General features: G+C 43.2%; 1 protein-coding gene across 4 annotated transcripts in view; it reads left to right on the forward strand.

Moving 5' to 3' along the window:
- The window catches only part of EVL (Enah/Vasp-like), a 77,315-nt gene that overhangs the window by 39,066 nt on the left and 18,762 nt on the right, over positions 1 to 19,487 (forward strand). For all 4 annotated transcript variants that reach the window (XM_041400099.1, XM_041400108.1, XM_041400120.1 and 1 more), the window contains exon 4: positions 19,043 to 19,106. In XM_041400099.1, coding sequence (XP_041256033.1) covers positions 19,043 to 19,106 — 64 coding nt within the window. The remainder of the gene's footprint in view (positions 1 to 19,042; positions 19,107 to 19,487) is intronic.

Genomic DNA, 19,487 nt, shown 5'->3' on the forward strand with positions numbered 1-19,487 from the left:
TGATACATCTAAACTAGAGAAATAGAAAGAAGAGTGAATTGTATTGCTAAAAAAAGTTGGTTTAGCTACCAGTAATATGCCAACATGTCTGCAAAACTCCACTTAAATTCAGTAAGTAATTGAGCTTATCTATTCATGCACAGCATACTATTATTAGCAAAGCATTTAATTAGCTGTCTGTCGCATACAGCTGAAAGCCAAACACCTCCTCTGGCATTTCCCAAGAAGTCTGTCTGTAGTTTTCAGATCAACACTTTTAAGGTTGCGTGTGGCTGAATCAGATTTTGCTGCAGGAAGCTTTACGATAAACTTACTGGCATTATTATTGCCAGCCTAAAAAAAAAGCCTTTTTTAAAATTTCCTAAGGCAAAATTATGCTGATTTGGCTTCATCTATGAAAGAAAGGGTCTAGAAAATGGCCCAAGAAGGTGCAAATGTAATATAAACCTTTAGGATACTTTAAATTGGCCAATATCAATTGTCCTCCCCTGCTCTGGCACAGCTAATGAATGAAAGAGGAGCTTAAGAAAAGGCTCTTGAGGAGCATCCTTCAGGTATTAGAAAAATTCCAGATAGAATTAAGCTGAATGGCAAGGAGGACATGCGGTGGAACGGATACAGGAGGTGCTGACTTGGACACACATCAGGAATGTGCTCTTGGCTCTTTGTGATGCCAGGGGAGGCTGCGAGCTGGCATCTCTTGTGCAGAGCTCAGCACTTTGCAGAGTTGGGTCCACCTGCCACTTGAAGCCTATCATCCCAAATCAGGCAGCCACATGACTATTAAACAAGGTGTGTTAAGCACTGCATTCTTTCATCAGTTAAAAGCAAAGATTTTGATAGAGACAGGAATTCTGCTCTGGTTGCAAAAGCACTCAGCCAGTCCCAGTGGGAAGGCTCCTGGTTTTTGTTTTCACTGAGCCATCCATGGTGTTTTTTGTCTGTTTGTCTCACAGATCAAGGCTCAGGACACTGCAAGGCTCGGGGTTGGCAGTGCTCCTCTTCCTCCCCATCTGGCTGATGGGAGATCTGGGCTAGTGGAGTAAGGCTGAAGGGTGTCCCTGCCTCATTAAGGGACTCCCATCATTAGGAGATGGAGAATTACTTGCCTAGATTATGATCTCTCCAGGACTGGGAGTAACTCCATTCATGCATTTGTCAGCACTTGGCAAACAGCAACAAAAAATAAAATCAAGGCATTATTGACAGTATCCCACAAATAAAATTAATACATATAAAAAATGTTTATTTTTATAGTCTTTTCTCATAAATTAGTCAAAATAACTGGCTTAATAGTAATTAGCCCTATATACCCACATATATACCATATATATTACCATATATATTAGTAAATTGCTTTTATTCAATAGCACTTCTTGTAAGAGAAAATATGAAAACTGAAATTCATGAGGGAAACATTTTGCACTGCAATTAGATCTGATGCTGCTCAGTGTGGGGTTTCAATTTGTTTAATTCACGTTGATGTGCAGACAAGGCTGCAGAACAAGAAAAAGAGAAGCATACATTTAATATTAGCTACTTTGCTTGTTCGTGCATACTTCAGCTAAAGCCTTGGTGCCATATGATTTCAGATTCTTTTCGTGTGTCCCTAATCAAATATTCATGGTTGTATTCACACTTACAGAGAAGATTCTGAAGCCTACCTTGAAGTAAACACAGGGAATATGGCATATGTTCAGTCCAAACTTTGTTCCTGCTCATGCACATATGAGCTCTAGCAACAGCTACAACCAGTTACATGTGTGAAAGTCAGACAGATGCTTCTTAGGCACAACATTAGCAGTGTGAACCTGTTGGACTTTCTAGGACTGAGACACAGAACACTATGAACATGTGCAGTCCTCATTTCCCATTTCAGCTAGGGAATGGGAAAATGTATTTAGCCAAGAGGACAGATCCACACAGAAAACATCATCTTCAAGATCCAATTTACAGGAAATGTCCATTGGGTTCAATGGAGTAACATTTGGGTTCCAGCTGAGGGGCTGGTCTTCAATAACAGCTTTCACTCCTCATCTCTAACTGGGGAAGAAGTGCAAAAGCAACTATCTGAAGATATACTACAAATATTTAATTCTTCTTATTTCATTATTAAGGAACAGTAAATATCATTAATATTAACTTTCATATTAATAAAACTAAAATTTTATTAATATATGATTGGGATTTTTTTGACAGTGGAATAGAAAAATATATTTTGGTGTACATCGAAATAACTTCAAAAAGTATGACTGTTTGAGCATAAGTCATTTCTAAAAAAATCTTTATAACATCTGTCAAAGTTATTTAGCTCCCTAACTTTGCCTGTGTTGAACACTTAAGTCTTACTCGTACAATCATTTTCATGTTTGGTTCCTATATAGGTTGCTACTGTAAAAATAAGTAAATTTGCTGGTGCTGTGTATTATTTATGCAGCACCCTAAGTAGAAAGAAAGAAAACTGACAACATCCAACTTTACCTTCATTTTAATTCCTTGGGAAGGATGTTTCATTATTTTCCCCCTCTTTGAAGTAGCAGGTCTCTGAAATCTCTTTTTAATGATACAGATGCAAAATAAATCTGCAGAGGAAGGAGTCAGCGTGCAGAATTCGAAGAACACAAGACATTTTGAGGCCGTGCCATGCAGGGGGGTGGGAGCAGCATCTCGGTGTGGGAGGCTGTGTGTTCTGGGTCCTGGGCTCCTTCTGCTGGCTCTGCTTCAGCAGCCAGGCAGGAGTTTCTCTCATTGTCAGGGAAGCAGCTGTTATGGCAGATGATCGTGCCGGATTTCAGGTCATTTGATAACTAGGGCAGGCAGCCGTGTTTTGCAGTTCAGCTAGGGTGACACTTAAGAACTTCATCAGCACGGCGCAGAATTGCTCACGTTTCTCGGGTGCCCAGCTGGGGAGGGGGTGTTCAGCCAGGTCCCATCCTTGGCAGCTGGACAGCAAGCCCTGGCTCCTGTTTGTCACTTCAGTATGCAGGAAAAGTGTGGGACATTGCTAGTTTTCCAGCTTTATGGTGAATGATGTTCCGAGTGGTTCCTATTTAGGCTATCCCTTAAATCTGCTGGCAGGTTCTGCTTGGTCATCAATGTGAATTGTGGTGCTGTCTTCCAGACTTGGAAGAAATGCTTATACCTGTGTCAGGGAATAGCAAGGAAAGCTTCCCAAATCTTTTGGTGGCTTGGCAATACCTGAGAGCAAACTTATGGGGAGAGGGGAGCCCTTAAAAAGCCATAAAGAGGAGCAGTCCAATCGTGCTCCTTTGTCAAGCTGCTCGACAGAAAAGTGGCAAGGCTTGCTCAGTGCCAGGGGAAGGATTAATGTAACATTCTGGGAAAAACAGCTGAAAATATTGTGGTTATTTTCCAGCTTGGCAAGCTTTTAAGCTTTAATGTATTCCCAGAAGAGTCAAGCAGATCTTTGGTGTAAAGAAGGCCATAAGCAATGATGTTGGATTGCTAGAATTTTAGAGTCAGAAGAGATCATTAAAGCCATCCATTGTAACCTCTGTGTTCAAAGCTTTGGTATTCTGAGCACAAATCCTTTACCAAGTGCAGGCGTACTTTAGAAAGCCACTGTCTTGATGTCATAACTTCATGTGACAGAGGTACAAACTTCCCCAGGTATGTTTGCCCAACTGGCTCATTACTATCACTGGTAAAAAAAAAAAAAAAAAATACTGTGTTTGAAAGGATACACCTTGCTCTGAAAGCATCAAGCTGCCTTGCTGATGCTAATACCCAAACCAGACTATCCAGTCATCTCAGCCCTGGGTGCAATGTGGCCAGCCTCTAGTCCACCTGAGAGACAGGCACTGAGCAGGGCTAAAGGAGGATGCTGGGGAGCTGAAACACCACTGGTATAAGAAATGTGGAAATAAAGGCAGGACTGCAGCAGATTTTAAGAAATAACCTTGAAGATAATTTCTGGTCTGAAAAAAAGGCTGGTTTTAATGTAACTTAGAAGGTTGCATCTGCCATCTCTCCACCAAAGCTTCTCATAACATTCTGAAAAGCATCTACAATTTGAAATGGTAAAAAATTTAAGGAGAAGAAAGAGCTGGGATTTAGGTATTTTGGCAGAGAGCAGGCTGCTAAAGGTGCCTGTCGTATTAGAGGTGGCAGCTTAGACTTGTTTTCTGTGCTTCAAAGTGAATACACCTTCTAAGGCAAACCAGCTATTTTTAACTCTCATTCTGGAAAGTCCTTTGCCTCTATACTGGTAGAAAAGATATGTGCTCTGTGTCACAGTTGTCTCACAACCACTTACCTCGCCAGCCTCCTTTCAATAATGAGACAGACAATAGGACAGAAAGCTGCTCACCAAACTCAGTGATTAATAAACCTCCACTCCTCATTCTGGGGGATGAACAGGGAGGGGGGAGACCTGTTTGCTGTATCAGGAGAGGTCCCTTTACGGAAGGTCAGGAGCCTGACAGGGGTCTGTTACTCACTGCAAGGAGCATTTCCCACTGTGCCCCCTGCAAGGCTTTTCTGGCACACCCAACGTGAGTCACAGCAGAGAGCAGAGTGCTGAGCCAAGCTGCGGTGGTATTGGGTTTTCCAAACCCTCCCTGAATCTCTGGGCAACTTGGTAGAGTTTGTGGCTTAGTCTCTTAGGACTGGGCTCATCCCAGCTGTATTTATAGGACTGAGTCTCACCCAGGCTTCTCCTGCAGTCAGTGGACAGACACACAGCCAGGGAGGATCCATCCCTCTCTTAGACTGGCGCTGATAACTGAGGAGGGTGGTGTTGCAACTAGAAGTTTGCAAAGCTGAAGTACTTTGAATTGTGCCTGCTAGCCTCTTTACAGGAGTTTGGGGCTTTTTCTTGCGTCTCAGGCTTTCTGCATCAGAGGAAAAGTTCATCATAGCTTCCCAAGAAGTGCCTGTTCATATTCTCAGGGAACAGAATGCATTTTCAAGTGAATCACAATCAATTTGAAAGTATAAATGAATTAAAGTGAAGCCCTCTGAGAAGTATCAAATGCATGCCTGCACTTCCTTTATACCAAATTATTCTAATAGCAGTGTAGCAGACTTCAAATTTCCCCATCAGTTAAATTGATTGATTTTTTTTTGCAGAAGGCAATTTAGAAAGCAACATACTGTAATATAGGTATGCTACTAGTGACTGTTTAATTGTTGCCATACTACAGGCTACTGGCAGACAGCACCTTAAGTAACTTACAAGTCAGGCAACTGTCATGAGAAGGCTTACCAGCCTTCATCTTTCCTTCATCTGTGCAGCTATTTTGCTCTTAGCAGTGCCCTGCAAAGAAAAGATATGTAAGGTGTAAGCATATCTTCTAAATATTGTTTAATTTAGTACTACAAACACTGACATGATTTAATCAGAGCATATTACTAGAGAATGGCATCAGTATAAGATGCTCCAATGCAGGTAATTTTCTGGTAACTGTAATTTTTACTTGAGTTGACAGGATTTTTCTGGGCTTAGCCTGTGAGACTTGCGTTTGCCTGGAATGCTTCTTGCTCTCTTTTTCTTGGCAGAAACCTTCAGTCTTGCATCCCATTTAAAATGGTTTGTAACTGGAAATATGTGTTAGGGTCTAGTTCTGAAATACATGCTGTGCCAGGTGAGTCTTCTCACTCCCGTGGGTGAGTCTTGATTCAGGCACCTGAATTTGGGCTGTCCATGCAAGAACTGAAGGTAATGTGCTGTATTCCTGGGTTGGTCTTGCTTAGTTGTGCCTGCACTGCAGCTACTGAAATTTGGGAGAGGATCCATCAGCTCAAGTGTCCTGACTGGCATGGACTGAGCCAAGCCTCTGTGCAGGGAGCAGCTCCAGAGAGACAAAGCGTGCAGATGAGCAGGCTGATTTCTCCCAGGTCTTAAATCTGCTCCATACACTCATACCCCAGCCTAATTGCTAAGGTGTGTGGCTGCATTGCCTGTAAAATAGCAACCTTCCCAAAAGCATCCTGTACTAGTGGGAAACACTTCAGCTCTCCTTGGCACAGTACCCAGGAGTCCTTTGGAACTGGTGGTGGAAATGGAGGTTGAGAGCAGAGAAGGGCAATATAAAAAATTAAGGCTGGTTCAGTATAAACAGCTTTTACAGGTATAACAAAACATCTGACACTGATTCTTAACAACAGAAGTTAGTTTCCACCTTAATAACAACAAAGATATGGTCAATGGCATGAGAATGGCTTTTTTAATATATTTTGTCTGGCTGAGGAACTTAAAAGCTCATTGTTCTCCTTCTTGAGTGTTTTCCAGAATTCTCTAAAGTACAAACCTTCTCAGGCTGCCAGTTGATAAAGACACTACTAAAATGGAACCAAGCACTCGATTCATTTCATAGTGTTATTTCAGTTTTGGCACGGCCTCTGGGTTCTTAGCTGTCTAATGTGCTGTTAAGTGCCTTCTCAAGCATGGATAATAGATATTAGGAATAGAAAAGGAAAGCAACCTTTTCAATTAAGGACAAAATGTACAGAAAGTAAAATGACATGAGTTGTATCAGCTGCATATTGGCTCGTATGCGCACAGTCTCCAGATACAATCAGTAGGTGCTCAACCAGATAATTACAGCCTTCCTGCAAAAGGCTCATGTAGGAGAGTCACCTGCCTGCCTGCTACCACTTGCAGGATCAGAGCTGTCCTTTATTTTCACTGCTGCAGATTGTGGAATTAGTGTTTTCCAACTTCTGTTTAAAAAAGAAGCGTTTTTCTAGCACATCTTCCAGCGGGCTGCTGCACCAGGTAAGTGCTGGATATCAAGAGGGATTTGTCCACCTTTTTGTCAGTAATGATTTATATTTGTCAAAATGCAATTTTCACAATTGATTTCCTGTTGCAAGGATTAGAGCAGCAGTTTGTTCAGGGAGTGCTTGCCTTCCAGCCAGCTGGTATTGCTTCATGCTCAAATTGAGGTCAAGGGTTTTTATACACAGGAGTAAGAGGTGGTCAATTGAATTGTTACTTAAAATCTCTTTAGGTGCTCAGCATCTGAAAATACCCCTCTTTCAGGAATCATCTGTGCTGCCACAGGCAAGCTGGGCTGTAACCTTTGTGAGGGTCAAGTAATGCAAATAAGAAATGACAAGATTTCTGGGGTGTGGGGTTATGCCCAGTGCTGCACGATAGAGCATCCCTTTAAAATTACCTGCATGCAGCTGGTGGCACATGTACCACAATTTAGGAACCCCAGTGCAGGTGTTAAAAAAGTATTTTCACAATGGTTTTGGCCGCATCAGATTTTTCCCTCCCCCAAACTTGGACCAACACTGATAGTGTCCAGCAAGTCATAACTTTGTTTATCCAAAGTAGAAGCAGAGGTGGTGGCTCATGTCATGCTGTCTGGGGCAACTGCCTTCTCAGGGTCTTTAATTATTTTTTCCTGTGGCCCATGCTGCTATTTCTACTTAAAAGTAGTCACTCTCTTGCTGGTGGGATTATGGATACCAGTCTTCATTTCAGAAACAAGAGGTGGTGGAGTCTCTGAGAGAACCTGTTCCCAATCCATATGAGCTCCTGCTCTGCCATTTACTCTGTCACATGGTGGCTCTGGCTGTGCTGCCCCAGGTTGTGTTTGAAGGAGCTATTGAAAAATACTGTGTCACTTTTGGGGGAGGGTGGGGCTGGGGTGGAAGCAGGAGTTATCACACCCACTCACTGGTTTTCTGGCTCCATGGCAGACTGTTGGCAGGCAGTTTGCTGTGCAGGTGGTAAGTCTGCCCAAGGATCTGTAGGGATTTGTTAATCTCTGCTAGATCAGTTTGAGTCTCTGAGATGCTGTTTGGCCTTGAAAGATGTTTTTTAGCTTTTTATTAGTCATCACCATATTTAACCCTGTAGAAACCACAACCTCACTGTGTAAGAGATAAGTGTGTAAGAAAATAATAAAGAAAATATGGGGTAACATAGTGTCAGCCAAACAAGTCACTGAAAGAGTTAGATGTGTTCTTAGGACAGAATTAAGTTGTGCATCTCTGGGTTTACAAATTCTATCATTAGTTTGATTCAGTGTTTTAAATTGCCTACATTTGTGTAATAGTTTCCTTTTGAGAGAGCGGGTGATTCCAATAGTATTGCAGGATAAGTGAGCACTTCGGAGAGCCTAGCTGATATTTTACATCAGCCAGATGTTTCCCTTCAGTCCTTTAGTGTGAGATACAGGAAGAAAGCACAGGAGAACGAAAAGGATTTGAAGTGCCCTCAAAACTGAGAATGAAATAGTTTGATGATACTGTGTTCTCTAGGAAAACTGGAGTCCTGAATATAAAACATGGCCTGCAATTTTAAAATTTTAATGCCATTTTTGTTTATTTAAATATATTTCGGAATTTTCTTACATTCTCAGAATGTAATTACATAAAACCATTGGCATTTATGCCTGTGAGACCCTGAATTTACACTCAGGTTTGAATTTAATATTCCTGTTTCTGGAGTACCAGTACTGGCTTTATAAACCAGCAAGCAGAAAACAATGAGCATATACAGGTAGAGTTTACACCATCTGTGTGCCATAGTGAAAAAGATAGTTTGCTATTAACAGAGTTTTTTTGCTGTCTTAGATATTGATTGGTTAATGCTTGTTGTGCTCCATCTGATAGTGGGGAATACCTGAGAGGTATTGATATTGTAGACTCAAAATGGGACATAAATAATTCATGACAGCAAACATTAGAAAACATATGATAAGCAGCTTTGCTATTAGAGTATCTACACATCAGTCTTTCTGAGAATGTTGTGGGAGGCAGGTACAGAGAGTGAGCAACTACTCAGTTATGATGAGTAATTATTGCCTGAGAAGGATAGGAGTGGCTCTGATACATTGCTAATTATGAACTTGCTCCACCTGGGTTTCACCTGGTGTAACCATGGGTAACTTACAGTTATAAAAACTTAGAATTTTTATTCAGCATATTCTAAAAGTCAGATATTAGATAAAAGACTTAGCTGCTGTGTTCAGTGGGTCAAAATACCAACTGATCTACATCAGAGTAGTGTCACTGAAGCTATGGAGATATATCCCCTAAACCGACTATGAATTTGCTTGAGGAGTAGAGCATTAGGTTGTGTGAAGTCCCCAGCAGACAGAATAATGCAAAGGCAAGAAGAAAGGAAAGAAAGGGATCAAAGGTGATAAGGCAGAGGTAGAGAGTGAATAAATATTCTGTTTAGTCTCCTCATACAAACTCTCCATTAACTTCAACTGGATTGCCTCTGGAAGACCTGCCACACTTAAACACAGAAGAGGAAAGTGATTAGCAGGCAGAGTAAAAAGGGTGAAGTATTGGGATCAGAGGAGATCAGATAGGATGGTATGATGAAGAGAAAATGTAATAGTACATGGGGATTTTAAGCCATATATACATCTCTGAAGCCATCTTGTTCACACTTACATTTTAAGACCAGTGCTCAACATTTATTACTGAACGCCTTTGACTTCAGAAGCTACCCGTGAACTTGATCCTGCATGTTCAATAGCAACCATTTTTCCCCAAAACAACTGAACTTTCTGTTTATTCACACTTCACTTTATTGTAATTGCTTGCATGTGGGTGAACACAGGGAGGTCTGACTGGGGCAGGAGGCAGAAAACGCAGTTTCTTTCTTTCACAGCATTACGTGAAAGTCCAGACAATGAAGGCTTCAGTCACCCCGAAGTGTTGTGATAGGTGAGGAAAAGGGTCCAATTAAATATTTAAGTGGCTGGGCCCACTGTGCTGCTGCAGAGGGGATCGATTACACCTGGCGAAAGCCGTCCGTGGCGGGGCGGGCATGCGGAGGGTGCCCGGGAGTGCGCTCGGCAGGCTGCGGCCATACTATGGTCAGCAGGGAATGGATTTGGCACTGCTTCTGCCTCTGCCACTGTGACTGCATCATCCTGTGCCGAATGTCTTGTAGGTGATGGAAACCTCCCCGCTGCCTTGCGCGTCCTGTCCCTTGCATGCCGTGCTCCTGCGGGAAGGGGGAAGGGATGCTCCGTTTCCCATGGAGATGGTCTGTGCCGCCGTCCTGTTGTGCTGGGGAGGCACTTACAGTTGTAGCTCATTGATGGATGGTTTGTCTTTAATTTGCTTTTAATTCAGGCAGGCCGACAGTAGGAGGCTGAGATAATATTAGTGAGAAATGAGCCATTAGGTTGAGGAGATGCGGGCATTAGTCAGGGCTGTTAAATCAGGAGAGGTCATTATGGCAAGAATGTGGGACTGCTGAATCAATGTGTTGGATTGCTTCTGCTTTTACTTGCTACTGAACAGCATCTGTACTCATGGAATAGATAAAGGTTTTTTAAAAAAAGATATTGAAAAGGGCAGCATCTTATACCTGCTATAATTAATGTCATATTTGCTCATTTTTTTCTCCATAGTGACCTACCTGTGATTGTCAATTCCTATTAGCTCTTCTGGAAATGAGGATTTGCAGAGATCATTGGGTTTACTCTGGGTCTCTCTAGTTAGTGGGACTTTTGCTTCCCTTAAGTAGATAGCTTGGCTTTGGGTGTAAGTGTGAATGGGATAAGTTGCTGTATTTGAGTATTTTATCTGTTGAATTTATTTAAGACTGCAACTTAATTATCAAGGAATCCTGCCTATTTCTAATACTATTTTTCCATGTGGTTTGTTGGGTTGGTATTTTTTTTTTCATAAATCCCAAAGTATATCTCCATTTGGTTGTGTTTTGTAGAAAAGTCCTCTTCTGTCCAGTGCTCTTACCCAGGTACAGGTACCCATCATAGTTGCCTTAAAGCAGTAGTGGGAATTAAATCTTGGTAAACTGGGTCTTGTCTGGACCTTAACCATTAACTAGATGCAAACTGTGTGTTTATAATATGGTGTTTTCTATGTGTGCATGGTGTTTCAATGCATGTATAGGCCCTGCTGTTCTCCACATGGTGGAAAAGACTTTCCTGAGGGGTTTACTGTCCTACCAGTAGGGAAACAGGAAAGAGACACTTGAAAATAGAGAGCCTTGCCTTACAAGGTTGTACATGGAGATAGGCCAAGAATAGACCATGCTGCTCGTATTGCCTTGGGTGCTGCACCAGGCTACAGTGGGTGTGGGTGTATATATATATATACACACACATTTCTGATCTAATGTGTCATAAATCTTATAGTTAAGCAAAACCAGAGATTATTTTTAACCAGCAATATGTGTAAATATCAGCTGATTGAACTGCTGTCCATGCTAGAGGCTGTGTTCTTTTCCCCTTCACAAATTTTCAAAAGTGACATCAGAAAATTTTCAAAAACTCAATTTATCAAAAAAAAAGAAAATAAATCAAATCCCTGATTTTTGTTTGACGTAAAGAAATGTAAGTGTGAAGTGGGTATAAACAGGTATATGCACTTGGGTGCAAAAACACACAGAGTCACACTTAGCTAAAAGCAGATAGCTTATATTTCAGAGTACAGATGTGTGGGGCTTGAGACATCCAAGGGAAAGTGCTTTCTGAGCTCAGCAACACTCCTGCTGCAGAGCACGAGGCCACCATTGCAGTGTCCCTATCTCTGCTGGGACACTGATACTGGAGTGAAACAATTCATGTCCTCACTAAAACCAAATTCAGGAAAGTATCTTTGCAATATAAACCATATCTTTAGATGGTGTGTTTTGATTTCCACTCTCAGCTTCTTTGGAGCATCCACTGCCTGGGCTCTGGCATTAATTGAATGCCCATGCAGTGGTGGGCGGGAGTGCCAGCTTCTCAGGAGGGCCTGTGCTCTCAATTTTAATGAGATTCTGATGGTATTCGGTGTTTTTCTTAAAGCTCTAGTACTGCCTAGAGGGACAAGATTATGAGATAATCTTCACCTTTATTGAAAGTTTCAATCCTGGATGTTCAGGAAAATAGGCTTGATGCACATTCTGAAAAACAATCAAGAAAAGGAGGGAACAGAAGTGCTTGGGGGCTTGTTTACTTGCTACTAGTAACTGTGGGGTTAATTTACTTTCTTTTATTTTTTTAAGATAATCTCATGGTCCTGAATTTTATAGATTACTTTTACTTCTGGCACTGATTGATGACATCTTCCATCATCTTTCCTAAGCATGTTTATAAAGCCACCAATATTGAAATTACACCCTTAGAAATTCAATGATGTCCTTCCTTTTTTTCTTTTTTTTTCCTTTTTGTAATGATAAAAAAGTAAAATTACTCTTCCTATACTTTTCTGTGCACATAACATTTTTCTCAGAGCCAGAGGCAGCTCCCCTAACAAAAGCATCGGTCATCAATTAAGTTGGATGCTAATGAATAGGATCTAACTTATGGTGAAACTGCCTGCAGAAACAAGGCTGCTTCTCTGAATGCATCAGAGCCCCTGCACCAGCCCTGCCGAGGAGGGAGGTGCTGGCAGTCCCCCCCTGGAGCTGCCTGGCAGGTGGCTGCCTTACCCACCTCCATCTCAGCAATGCCGTCACTGAATTAGTTCTCTTTTGCTCAGAGCTCAGCTCAGTAAAGAGAACCCCCGTGGGATGCTCGAATTCCATCTTTTTCTGACCTGCACAGAGGTTTCCTGCATTCACCTTGCCAGAACTTCTCTCTGGTTCTTGGAGAGGCAGCGCTGCCCAGGTCAGCAGCGCTGGGCCTGATCCAGTTGGGTGTGTAGCCATCTCCTTCCCTTGGGCTGCCATCCTCAAGGTCAGGTGCTCAAAGAACTTCCTTGGGAAACGGGGAACCAAGGTTCAGCCACTTCCCCTGCCCAGGCAGAACTGCAGCTTTCCTTGCTCATCTTCTCCCACTGCAAAAAGCTTGTGCTATTTTAGATGAGTGTGTGTTTTGGGCTTCCTGTTAGAGCTGAGCTGCTGAGAGGAAAATAATTTCCAGTTCTTACAGAGTTCTTAGATTTTATGTTGATCAGTCAGCAGATAAAATACAGGGAGTCCCATAGCAGAACACATGGGCTCCCATCCTCGTTGCTTGTCCTAACTATGGGGATGCATTCCCACCACTCCAGGCTGCATTTTGGGGAGATGCTGACCCAAATGGCCATGGAGCCATCTCAGGGTGAAAGGTTTCCTGTTTGCACAGTCACCTGTGTGTATTTTTAAAACTTGTTTAAAGCTGGTTGTGCTGTTTCTAATCTGAGAGGTAACCCAAGCTGTGCTGCTGAGTGAAGCAGTGGTGCTGAGATAAATGCAGCCAAGCCATGTCCTTTACATATTTACTGTGACCCCTGCTGTCAGAGTGGGGCTGCTTGCAGCAGGAGCTGCTCTAGCACTGTCTCATCTGTATTGCATGCAGGAGGAAAAAAATAAGTTTTTCTCCACCACCTCAACCAAGACACAAGCATGAAAAACTACCAAATGCTGTGCCAGTGCCATGATGAATGAACAGTGAGGATCATATTTTATACAAAATAATGGAATTACCAGGTTTAGCATTTGAGTCAAAAGTTTCATGTTGGTGTGCTCAGTAGCGCTTCTGGTGAATTGAAGATGGTTTCTTTCTCATAATCTTTTAGCACTGGATCTTTGCACAGCCTTTTTTTTGGTAACTCCCCTCTGGCTCTCATGTCTTCCATCCTGCTCAGTGCATATGCACAGCTGTGTGGTTCTGCATGTGGGGACCCTTGCAATTCCATCTGTTGATTTTTCCTAAAAAAAACAAACAGGAAGAAAAGGACTGTGCACAGCATAAGCACCTGTATATAAGTCTTTGAAGAGGTGTGAACTAATGCAAGGGCAGGGCATTCCCATGTTAAAGACAGGGCTTGTTTTTCCAGCTCTGTCACTGTCCTTAAATCTTATCTGCATCAGAAAGTTTCAGCATTGAATGTTAAATCAGTTTTTAGTTCAAATGAACAGACTTCATACAGACCCCCTGTGCTCACACCCTTATTTCACTTTAAGCAGGGCCTGTTTTATGTTAGATTAAAGTCATCTCGAGGTAAAAGATAAAAGCAAAGCAGTTGCAATCTTGGGAATGGTGCTTTTAATAGCTTCTAAGACAGGAATTTCTAGAATTCAGCTGTGAGTTGGTACCTGATAGACACTGCTCCTTGGCCAGTGTGATATAAGGTAAACTCAGATTATGTAAAGCATTGCTGGGGATGATTTTAAGAGGATGTGTTTTAATTTGCTCTGCCACAGACTTACAGCACTGTTGGTCACCAAGGAACAAGGAAGGGAGGTTAGAGAAGGTTTTCTGGGGCAGAGTTGGAAATGCTCCTTTCCTGCTCTCTACTTGCCTCAGGTCACACCAAATTTGGTCTGCATCAGAATAAGAATGCCTTAGGTGACCTTTTACATAGTTTTGACTGTGTCAGTAGCAAATCTCACCTGTAGGAAAATTGATGCAACCAAATTTTATTTGTGCAGACACGGCCTGGGTGTAATCAAGTCACTTCTGTCTCATAACTTAATTAAGGCTCATAAAGTTATTTGCAGTTCTCAGAGGAGAAGTTTGGTCCACGTGTAAATGATGTTATAGAAGATATTTAATGTACTCTGTTAAAATGCTGTTGAGGCACCCAGCCTGTGAGTAACACTCTCTGAAAATGTGTTTCAAGTTAATGTTTAACAGGAGTGAGGCAAACTGCCTGAAAGCCTTCTTTGTGACACTGTCCTCCCATGGTGGGGCGTGCTCCTCTCTCTGCTGGGGTGCTGCTGCTCATCAAAGCCAACAAGGCAGGAGCGGGACCTGTGGGGTCCCAGCCCCTGACACACGACCTTGTTAAAAATAAATAGGTTAGAAACTGTTGTAAAGTAGTTGATAATAGTTAAGCACGTACTGATAGTTTGGTTATGGTAAAAGGGGTTAAAAGGGTAGTTGTTAGAAATACGGTACTGAGCATACCGTATTACACCTAAGCAAAGTTCATCGCCCCAAGCGAAACGAGCCGGCCTGGACAGAACTGTAATGGGCCAGTCAGCGGCCTTAAACCTTCATGCAAATGAAGGATCCAAAAATAAACCCATCCAAAGGGACAAAAAAACAGGATAAAAAGGGGCGTCTGACCCACTGAACCCGTGCCGCTCCATCGGGGACATCGCTGCTGAGAAGACCCAGCGCCGGCGCTGCAGCATCCCCGACGGGAGCGCTCCTGCTCGCCCGCGGGCCCCCTTGCTTTAGGGCTTTTTATAATAATAAATGCTGGAATCACTTCAGTAGCGGGAGCGTGCTCTGGTTTTTAACACCATGGTGGCAGTGTGGCAGCACGCTGGAGGGGCCCGTGGCTCTGCCCAGCTGCAGGGAGCAGTGATCCCTGTTCTCAGTCCTTCAGCTCGCCATGGAAAGTTAGGTCAGCCCGACCTGCCGTGTCATCAGCTCACTTGGGCCCGAGTGGAGACACCCTGCTTTATCTACGGGCTTTATCTAGGCTAATTAGATGAGTGCTTTGTCCAGGATAATTGTCTCTACTAATGAGTTTAAGGGAGTGTCACCAGCACAGCTGGTCACCAGCAGTGCTGTTCCCACTCTAGTGTGGCTGTGCCAGGACATCTCCAGCACGGGCAGTGCCCACCAGGCTGAGGTGCCCGGGGCAGGGCAGGTGTTGAAGTGCTGACAGAGGCTCTGCAGCAGCAGCGGGATTGCCCAAGAGCGGCAAGAGAGCTAAAATTACAGGCAGGCTGTGAATGGGGAAGTGGCGGCCGGTGGGGACACAGAGCGCTTCCCGCTCTGCCCCAAGCGGGGACAGCAGCCAGGGATGTCACAGCCCCCAGGGATGTCACAGCCCCCAGGGATGTCACACCTCAGTGTGGGGCTGGCCTGCTGGCAGTGGGGCAGCAGCACTGCGGGAGGAAAGAGCCCCAGGTGCACAGGGGAAAAAGAAGGGGTCATGGTGAACCCAAAAAATACCCTGCCTGGCTGAGTCCCAGCGTGGGTGTGCACACAAGCCCAGGCTGTACCTCAACAGGGACGATGGGGTTAGCATCAGTCAGAAATGCTTTCAACAAGTGATATGTTGGGGTTTTTTGACAGAAACTGCCAATTTATTTGAAAGATATTGCTGTTGGAAAGAAAAGTTTTGCAGAAACTTGTAATCTGGAAAGATTTCTTCTGTTCTTGTCAGGATAAGCAGGAGTTTATGTCACCTTGTCAGAATATAAACAATGACAGATCAGACCTGATGGCTGAACCAGAGTCTCCCACAATCCAAGTATGTGCTGGAATCATCAAACAATGAGGAAGAGCTGTGTGTCTCTCTGACACCTCTTTTCCTCCCATAATCTGCTGCAGGTTTGTGTTTGTTTGTTTGTTTGTTTGTTTGTGGTTTTGGGGCTTTGTATTTTTTGCACAAAATCATAATGTTTTTCTCATATGTAAAACAAAAAATTTCATTATCACTAATTGAAAGCCCATATGTATTTCTAATGCAGCTCTGACTCTGGACCCTTTCCTTAGCCCACCACTGTCACCACACTGGTCCATAAGCACCATGGAGGCTGTAGGAGCTGCAAAAGCCCCAAGCAGGGGCTGCTTCCGTTCTACATAATGAATGAAAGTGTATTAGATTGGACTTGCAGTACTGAAGAAGCACAAAATACCGGTTGCTCAGAGAAATAAAGGGGTTTGATACTTTTTTCTAAGGGTATGCAGTCAGTGTTGCTTGCGCTTGTAGCCGAAGTAAAAGGGGAAAAAGAAACATTGCATGCAGCATCTCCAGCCGGAGAGAAAGGATGGCATTGTTACTGTGAGTCCGTGCCTTCCTGGCACGAGTGGAAGCTGGAGCATGGGTTTTCCTTCAGGGACAGCTTTGTTCCTGATTTTTGGCTGGTTCCAGACGTGGCCATCTCTGCGCAGCGGTGCAGGAGCAGCCGGCACATGGGAAGCTCCGCACCCAGCACAAAGAGTGCCCTGTGCCAGGAGTTCCCCCTGGCTGCCTGCAGGGCCAGCTGGGCAGGGGCCGAGTGGCTGCTGGGCTGGTTGAGTAGGAGGAGAAAAAATAAACACGGAAAACATCTGTGTGCTCCTAAAATCTGCCTTCAGCTGAATCACAAGATGCTTCTATAAAAGCGTGGTTAATTATTGCAAAGCAACGAAGCGAGGAAACACAGACATTCGCAGAGTATCTCCTGCCTTAATTAGTTGCTAAAAATGTGGCTCCCAGCAGCTGTGAAGCTGCAAACGGGTCAGCAGTAAAACTCTTTCTCCTGGTCACTGTGCTGAGAAATGCTCTTCCCTGTGAGGCTGTTCCCAAAGGCTGGCAGGGTCAGAGGCAGCTCACAGGGTAACTAGAGAAGCCTCTTCAAATGAGGGTGGCATCACCAAGAGCACTCACTGTTCATGTCTGCTTCTGTCTGAGAAATACCGAAAAATGTGGAGGGGAATTAAGCCTAGAAATCCAGTTGAATTGAACCCCCCTGAGCCTCACAGCTGTCTGCTGGACGTGCACAGCGGAGCATGCATGTACAGAATCGAGCATGAAATTAATCTCTGCCTTCCGTGTCCGTGAGCAGGGGCTGAGCAGGCTGAAAGCTGCCCCTGCCTTCCTCACCTGTGGTTTCCGAGGTCCTTGCTACACCTTAAACTCCTTTCACGTGAGCTGCCTGCTGGGTGGTTCCCAAATACTTGCTAAGTTTTTCCCCGAGGCTCGCTTCCCAAAACAATCACCCGCTTCCCCACGTTCTTCATTTCATGTGATCTTTACAAAATGTGGCGTTTCTGTCTGTAATAGTTTGCCAAAGACCTATGATAAACAGCACTAAGTTGTCAGTCATGAGTCATTAAAGTGAACTGTCTTCATGCCCAATCATGGGATATTTTTAAATGTCAGAGCTTTTGGCTTAGTGGTTGTCACTGGCTTCATTTTTGGGAGACCCAAAATTAGAATACACAGGCCTGGTTTTCAGAAAGTTCTGTGTACCCTTACTTCAAATGTTAGTCCTTAAACACATTTCAAAAAGATGCACGGTTTCCTCAGGATCAGTCAGTACTCTGGAATTTCTGACTACAATGCATTTCTGCCATCTCTCCTGTTCTCATATTTTCTTAACTGGTTTTCAGATAGCATTCAGCCTGGCAGTAATACATAAAGAATACAGAGATAAATATGCTTAACAATTTGAGAGTGACATATTTAGGTTTGTAAGTGTTTAATTCTGATTTGCTCTTGTTGGATAACTTTTAAAAGCAAGACATTTTACATTTGAAAATTAAAAAATAAGGTAGGCATAATAGTTTCTTGCACATAACTGACCTCCTACTCAGTTTATCAGGAAAATTGCTGTTGGATTTAATAGAAGTCTTATCTGTTTAATCACAGTTGAACCCCACCTCCTCAAATGAATGGAACAGTCCTTGTAATAAATGCAAGACCACTACTGTTACCAATAGTTATTTTTATTTTCAGAATAATTGTTTCTTTCTGAAAATGGCATGTAGTATCAGTGTCCTTGATTAAAAGCCTGAGAACAGTGATTAAGTGATCAGTCAAGTGAGGAGATGTGACTTAAATGGTCACATGCATAGTCAGCTTTTGTTGATGGATGCCAGTGAAAGCTCAGCTTGATGTGGATCCCCCGGAAACAGAAGACCACAGCATTGTAAAAAGAAGTCACCTCTGTAAAAGTCTTGTATAATTTTGCATCTCTTTGCACCTTCCATCAGGCTGCTTTTGATGCCAGCTCAGCATCAGAGCAGCACAAGTTAGCACAGTGCGTGCTCCCAGACTCAGCGAGGCAGTTGAATTTCTGTGCAAGCACAGAATAATACTTGAAGGATGGAGCTGAACCATGTCAAAGCTAAAAATGCATCCCAGTGCAATGGGCCGTCCTTCTGCAGGACAGCTTTTGCAACACTGCAGGCCTTCACATCACCAAGGGATTCGTGTGTAACCTACAGGAACCGTGGTGCCAAGTTTCTGGACAAATCTGCTCCCACATTTAGTCCCTGGATTCCCCCAGTGGCAATAAAAATGTACAGGAGTCAATGATTTGTCTAATATGAAGAAAAAGAGCTAAAAATAATAATAAAGCAAAGAGAAGACAATAATGCTTGAGGTTTATCTGTCATAGTAAGGTGGAGGAACAATCTGAGTGGCACTGTTTTTTCAGTCAGACACGTTTTCTTGCTTTCTTAATAGCATATTCTCTTTTTTTTTTCTGTAGGTCCAGCTGCCCAGCGCCAGATCCAGAATGGTCCATCTCCAGATGAGATGGAAGCACAGAGAAGGTGAGTTAATCAGCTGTGGCAGAGTTCTAGTTTGTAATTTGGATGAACATTCAGTCCTTGTTCACCAGTAAGCACTGCTCTTTTTGCTTGTACACATTTTAAGCTGGTTCTGAATGTTTTCTAATTATTGTTAATGATTCTGTAATGACTGTTAAAGAGTGAAGTGAGCCAAAGTTCACAGTCTAGGTAAACTCTTTGCTAGGTAGGTACTCAGGAGTCTTCCTACCTCCAAAAACTATAGAGAAAGTGTAGGGAAACTAGATTCCTGTACCTTTATGACTATCTGAGAAGGACCTGAGATTTAGTAGGGATTTACCCATGACTGGGTCAGCAGTGATGATATTTCACCTGAGATTTACTTTGGATAGCAGAGATATCACA

The sequence above is a fragment of the Onychostruthus taczanowskii genome, unplaced genomic scaffold, assembly GCF_017590055.1.
Source record: "Onychostruthus taczanowskii isolate IOZ18803 unplaced genomic scaffold, ASM1759005v1 scaffold1, whole genome shotgun sequence".
Classification (NCBI taxonomy): Eukaryota; Metazoa; Chordata; class Aves; order Passeriformes; family Passeridae; genus Onychostruthus; species Onychostruthus taczanowskii.